The sequence below is a fragment of the Ipomoea nil genome, unplaced genomic scaffold, assembly GCF_001879475.1.
Source record: "Ipomoea nil cultivar Tokyo-kokei standard unplaced genomic scaffold, Asagao_1.1 scaffold1334, whole genome shotgun sequence".
In the NCBI taxonomy this organism is placed as follows: Eukaryota; Viridiplantae; Streptophyta; class Magnoliopsida; order Solanales; family Convolvulaceae; genus Ipomoea; species Ipomoea nil.
In genome coordinates, this window is record NW_017617762.1 from 519835 (window position 1) to 527032 (window position 7198).

Genomic DNA, 7198 nt, shown 5'->3' on the forward strand with positions numbered 1-7198 from the left:
AAGGAATGAATTATGAGGGGAAGGAATTGTAATTCGATGGAAAAAGAATAAGGTGAGAATAAAATAGAAATTCAAAATACGTTGTTTGGTAGGGAGAAATAGAATTATTGAAATTGAGAAGGAAAGAAGTGATATAAAGACTAAAATACCCTTATGCAAAAATAATAATAATAAAAATCAAGGGTAGTCATGTCATTTGATCAAGTTTTTCTTTCTCAAATTCATTGAATTACAATTCCTTCCAACCAAACAATGTAATTTAAAGTTTCATTAAATTTCAATTCAACTACAACGAAATTACATCCAACCAAACACCTTGTAAGTGTATTTCTGAAAGCATATAACACAACCATCTGAATTGCATTGCTTGAAAAAAGTGGATGAAAAAAGAAAAAAAAAAGTGATTCTTATTATCTTATAGTTAATAATCAATCGTGTAAAGAGTAAAATCTTAATAAATATATCCTCTCTATCCCGTTTTATATGTTTTGTTTATTATCCATGAGTCAAATCAACTACTCTTTGTGTCTAATTTATGTGTCTGGTTCAGTTAACGAGACTTGAATAAAATGACATTTTTTTCATAATTTTAAGTTTAGTATTAGTATATAAAAATTATATATTCAGAAACTACATTAAAAGTAGTATAAATTACAAAAAATTAAATTTAAAAATAATTAAAAATACTAAAGAAAATAAACAAAGAAGAAAAAGTTAACTTAATCAAAAAAATAGTAAATAAGACCAGTAAAATGAGACAGATATAATATTTTTCTTTAGTAATTTATTATAATTTTTAATTTTTTTTATATATTTAATAATATTTTTTTAATATAATTTATAATTAAATATATAAATTTTAAATATTAATTATAAACTTAAATATTAAAAAGTTTAATTGTAAACAACTTTAATCAAGCTAAACATATAAAATAGTAGTGAGGAGTATAATTTTTGTATAGAAAATTGAAGCGGCGCTGATACTTAGCTTGCAATATATGTACATGCATAAATTCCCATAAATAAACAAATACATTAGAATTCTTTAAATTACCCGGCAAAAACACTCTCTTTCCACTATTCACTCCCCGAGAAGAGCTTCCATAGATCTGTAATACACCCCCACACTACCTACATTTCTTTAGTGAAGAAAAATATATATTTCGACACAGATTTGTGTCTGGGGAGGGATTAATTTAAAGATTTCGCCATTAAAGATCATTACTTTGTCGTATATTTTGTTTAGTTCACAGTGTTAGCATTTAGTTTCAAGATTTGGGTAGTGTGGGGAAGATATATGGCTATGGAGAAGCTTAGGATGGGACTCTGGAATGTGATTTGCATTGCGGCTTTGGTGGGTGCTGGGCGCCGCTGGACAGTGGCGGCGGCGGCGGCGGCGCCGGTGGGGTTTGAATTTGAGGAGTTTTTCTTCAACAAAACGGAGCTTCCATTCTTAGAATCTGTGTTTAATGGATCTTTTGCTTCAGCCTCAGCCTTTAATTCCAACCCGCTTAGTGTTCCCCTCACTCTCATTCAAGGAGCTGCTGCTAAAGGAGCTGGTACTCTCTCTCTCTCTCTCTATATATATATATATATATACATACACATTTATGTATTGATACATTATTTCTCAAAGTTAAGTAGTTTTTCTATTTTTCTGGAAAGTTTAATGCTTGATATATAGACTAAGATTATTTTATGTGTATGTACACTATATTGGATTCATGACAGAGCTGCAGATTTAGTTGGTCTGTTTGAAGATTTTTTAATCCTGCTGGGTAGCATAAATCTTGAATAGATTGCACAATTTTTTTGGGTTTTCTTATTTTCCTTGCTAATTTCATATTGCATTCAGCACTTTGTATTTATTTATCTTTTTTACTCCATAATTACTGATTTCTTGTTCTAGCAGGTGGGTGGATTTTTTTTATTTTTGATTTTGATTTTATTGAAAATTTGGGCATTTGATTTATCTTGATGATATGAATGATTCAATAACTTAATGTGGTTGTTGAAAACTCTTTCTCATATGACTTTCAGATTCTCCCCACCTCCTTGAACTTTATTATTGTTGTTGATTAACTCAGTGGAATGATCTTTCTTGGTGGGCCAGAAAAAAAGCTTTATTTTTGGGGTGACGAGGGAAACCCGTCGCCACTAAACCCTGCCTTGTGACCCTAGCGGGGAGTAGCCGGCAAAAGGACCACAAGGAGGTAAACCGGTCTAGGTTGCCCATAGCTGATTGACTCAAACCAAGAGGCCTGGGATTCCTTGTGGCTACAAGTTTGTATCTTTAGCCATCTTGGCTGGGATTATTCCCGAAAAAAAGATTTATTGAATTGACTCTTTGTGGTATAAAATGTCGTTTTTAATCTCGGAATCATTTTCATCTGTGATTTCTCTTTGTCTACAGTGTGCCTAGATGGATCTTTACCAGCTTATCACATTCATCGGGGATACGGTTCTGGAGCAAACAGTTGGCTCATTCAATTAGAGGTTTTGCTGGGAACTCTCTGAATAGTGCCATTAATACTCTGCTTTATGATGTATTCAAATTCTCACAGCAACGGAAATTTAAGCATGAATTGTTACTGTCAAAACCATGATAGTATTCAATGCTTATATAACTATTTTGCAGTGTTTCATTTACTGTGATTTTCAGCTTTTCTGCTAGCCCGTTACGTATTTCAAAGTCACATGAAAATTTATTTCATTTTTTCTATACTGATATGCTTTTGCCTTTCGGCGTGGCAGGGTGGGGGATGGTGTAACAACCTTAGGTCCTGCGTTTACCGCAAAACCACAAGACGTGGGTCATCGAGGTTCATGGAAAAGTGGCTTCCATTTACTGGAATTTTGAGCAATAGGGCTGAAGAAAATCCAGGTTTTGTTCTCGACTATATAAATATGTTTAATTTTGACTAACTGCATATTACAAGAATACAAGGCTTAAAGGTCTCGTTTCTTTCTTAACTTCAAAACCTTTGGTAGCTTAGAATGTTTTCTTAAATTTGTCATTATACACGCAGATTTTTACAACTGGAATAGAGTAAAAGTTCGTTACTGTGATGGTGCTTCATTTACTGGAGACAGTGAAAACCGGGTTCGTAATCTTATCTTCTGTTTTCCCATTTGGCTATCGTTAATCGTCTTTATGTGCCTCGAGCCTTAAAGATTAGTCGATGAATAGTATTGATTAAAGTTTCTAATTGAAAAGATATAACCGTATCTCTATACAGGCTGCAGGGCTGCAGTTTAGAGGACAACGTATATGGCAAGCAGCAGTTGATGATCTAATGTCGAAGGGAATGCGTTATGCCCGACAAGTAATATTTTCTCGGGCGATATTTATTTTCCGTTTTTATTCCTCTGCTACTGCTCGATCTTTTCATAGTTTCGGTTCTTCTTCAGGCTCTTCTTTCTGGATGCTCAGCTGGTGGTCTTGCTACGATATTACACTGTGATGAGTTTCGGAACTTTTTTTCGAGTAATACTAAAGTGAAGTGCCTGAGTGATGCTGGGTTATTTATGGACGCGTAATTCCTGAACTCTATTGATCCTTCTGCTAATTCTAGAGTATCCTTAATATTCTGCAGATTATCAGGTTTTTTTGCTGTTGTTTTTTTTGGACTTAATAATTATGATTCTTTATTTTTGTGTTTCAATTTGCAGAGTGGATGTATCTGGTGGGCGTACTTTAAGGAATTTTTTTGGAGCTGTAGTTAACATGCAGGTATACCATATGTTAAACCCAGTTTGTCACTATTTGTTAGGATCAAACGCTTACTATTAACCAGCTTGGTTGGCGTGAGTGACAGTACACTCTCATCGCTTAAGAGAGGTCGGGAGTTTGAACTTCCTCTCGTATGGAAAAACCAATCTGGTCAGCACTTTGCCCCTTAATTGGGCCGGCCCGGTGCGAATGAGGATTAGTATGAGTATGGTACAGGTTTAAAGGTGCCTCTTACCGTTAGGGTCTGCTCAGGATACCTTATGTCTTGACAAAAAAAAAAAAAACGCTTACTACTACGGGCAGGGCACTGAACTTGGCCCTTCAGGTCTCTGTCTAACAACCCCCTCCCAGCACCTGCCAATCTTAACTTTACAGTTTTTGTAAGCCAAAAGTTATATAGCTCACAGCGAAGGCACAACTTTATTTTCTTATAGACCATCACGTTTTCGAGAGGCAGGGTGCTGGACTTGGCCCTTCAAGCCTCCGCCCAACGATCCCCTAGCCACCAATCGCTGGACTTGGCCTTTTGCGGGCCTCTGCCCAACACATTTTTCCTAAATTTCTCGAGTAGAACTCGCAGTTTACTTGTTTTGTCATTGATAGGGTGCTGGAAGAAACCTGCCAAGATCTTGCACTAACCACCTCGATGCAATCTCTGTAAGTTGTTTTATGAGAAACGAATGAAACTTACCCAGATAATGGCTTCATGCTTTGCGTTTTCATCTCTAATATTATTGTTTGCAACTCGGGCTCCTTTTCAGTGTTTCTTTCCTCAAAACGTGATCTCCAATGTCAGAACCCCTCTCTTTATTCTCAATGCTGCCTATGATTCATGGCAGGTAACACGGCTAACATGTTATTTTTGGTAAATTATTTTCCGAAAGGACATCTAAGAATAGAATGATCTCAAGATTAGAGAACGATTAATAAAATTATATCGACTTTGAACTCCAGCTCCAAGCCAGTTTAGCTCCTCCTTCTGCTGACCCTCATGGCAGTTGGCACGGTTGTACACAGAACAATCAGAAGTGTTCTGCGTCACAGATTCAATTTTTGCAAGGTATTATTTTCTACTTGTGGCTTCTTTACGCCTAACTTTGTAACGTGAAATCCGTGATCTCAATTCATATGCTTATGAAACAGGATTTAGAAATCATATGCTACTTTCTGTAAGGAGATTTGCGGGTTTTAGACAGAATGGTTTGTTCATAAACTCGTGTTTCGCTCACTGCCAATCAGAGAGGCAGGATACATGGTTTGCTGATAACTCCCCTGTTATTGGTAACAAGGTATGCCAAAGAATTGACAATTTCCCTTGTTTAAACATGGTAATTTTGATTTAGTATTGTACTATTGTTCATGCGAATCACATATAATCTGTGAACTCCTTGCTAGTTTTGTTCATGATGTTAAATGTTTATGGGAAAGTGGTCAAATAGGCAAATTTACTCGAAAAGTCAATTGTGTTCCTAAATTTTTAAAAGGTACAATTAAGCTCATCAACCTGTTATTTTGGTGCAATGAAGCCCAAAAATCGGTTTGTGACTTGTAATAGCAAGTCACTAGGGTTCTGGCGATAGTTTGACAACATTTTGACCAAATCCGACAACATTCTGACCAACTCCGACGACATCGGAAAAGGCAACCACTAAGTCGCCTTCTCTGTGAGACGGCGACCAGCGACCACTGGATCGCCTTCTCTATGAGACGGCTTGGTCGCCTTCTCCAATGTTGCCGAAATTGATCGAAATGTCTTCAGAGTTGGTCGGAATGTTACCGGAGTTGGTCAGAGTATCGCCGGAACCCTAGTGACATGCTATAACAGGTCACTAATCGATTTTTGGGCTTCATCATACCAAAATAACATGTTGATGGGCTTAATTGCACATTTAAAAGTTTAGAGGCCTAATTAACTTTTCGAGTGAAGTTTAAGGGGTCTATTTGACCCCAATTGTTATATCGTGCACCAGGGCGCGCCCTAAAAATTCTATGTTTCGTATGTACATAATTGTATAGTAAAATACACAAACTCCTAACATAATACATAATACACATCAACTCTTAACATAATACACATACACTCTTAGGGGCACGATATAATTTGTCATTTGACCCTTTCCCCAATGTTTAGGCCATTGCTCTCTCTCTCTCTTTTTCCGTAGTTCACGGTTAAATTGTTGCAATATTGTATAACTGGGCACAAAATGCAGGCGGTTGCAATCGCGGTGGGAGACTGGTATTATGAACGAGCCATTGTGAGAGCCATAGATTGCGCCTATCCGTGTGATAAGACATGCCACAACCTGGTGTTCAGATGAGCCTGTTGCCTGCATTTTTTGTTTTCTTTCTTCCTTCTTATCTAAAGGTCTAGCTCAAATATATGATAGCCTTTATCGTAGTATTCCCATTTCCATTCATTTAAAATTTACACAAGTTTTTAAAGAGAAGTGAATGAGGACAATAAATACAGCCCATTTCAAGTGTAATGCACATGTCTTACTCCTGTTAGTCTTGATGTGTATGAGAGATTCGCAATATATACGATCACATGGAAACATAAACTTAAAAAATCACAGGAATTAAGTCATACAGAGTACATAGTGAAATGCCGGCACGGGCTTAGTTCAGTAGGAAATATTTGGAAGAAGATACCAAGGTTTGAATCTTGACAGCGACGGTGTGATGATTTACATCTTCTCAAATGCTCTGTCGAGCTTGGGGTGTGTAGCCTAAGAAGTTAGGGATTTAACCTTTTGGATCATTGTGATTTACATTTTTCCAAATGCTCTATGAGTCAGAGTGTGGGACGTCTTTGGAATTGAGGATTCAACCTTTTGGGGAAGAGTACGCAGTAAATAATATTTGAGTACGTTTGTAAGTACTTATGGATGCAGATTGCAGAGATTGGAAAAATCTATCGTTAACCAATTGCAAGCCAGTACATACAATTTGTATATGGCGAATTTTACTCTGGACTATGGTTCACATAGTTGTATGGACTAAGCATCGAAACACATTTATATAAATATTGAATTTTTTGCATACAAATAGTGAACTTGATGGACTAAGCATCGAAAACACATTTATATAAATATTGAACTTTTTTGCATACAAATAGTGAACTTGATGATACAAACAATGAACCTACATTTACTTAATATTATATTTCTAAATAGTGAAATGAGCCTAGAACTTCAATTAGTTTGTACATTCTCAAATAATGAACTATATGGATGAGAACTGTAATAATTGTATTGAATAAGATTATTACAAAGAGTACAAATAATGAGAATATATATAAGAAAGAGTCACATGATGACTGGGATAAGAAATCATAAACTAACTCAAATACATAAAGTCCTAATACTCCCACTCAAGCACATGGTATACTAGTAACATGTAGCTTGTCACTAAAAAAAGAAAATCTATGACCAGGTAGAGCTTTCGTAAATATATCTGCAAGTT

General features: G+C 36.0%; 1 protein-coding gene across 1 annotated transcript; it reads left to right on the forward strand.

Moving 5' to 3' along the window:
• Positions 1-964: 964 nt before the first annotated feature.
• On the forward strand, positions 965-6241 carry LOC109185536 (pectin acetylesterase 12-like). Its single transcript, XM_019335474.1, has 12 exons — positions 965-1559; positions 2414-2496; positions 2755-2884; positions 3030-3103; positions 3240-3326; positions 3412-3536; positions 3673-3733; positions 4337-4390; positions 4495-4572; positions 4688-4793; positions 4877-5022; positions 5944-6241. Exons 1-12 carry the CDS (start codon positions 1298-1300, stop codon positions 6049-6051), a joined length of 1314 nt encoding a protein of 437 aa, XP_019191019.1. The 5' UTR covers positions 965-1297; the 3' UTR covers positions 6052-6241.
• Positions 6242-7198: the final 957 nt, after the last annotated feature.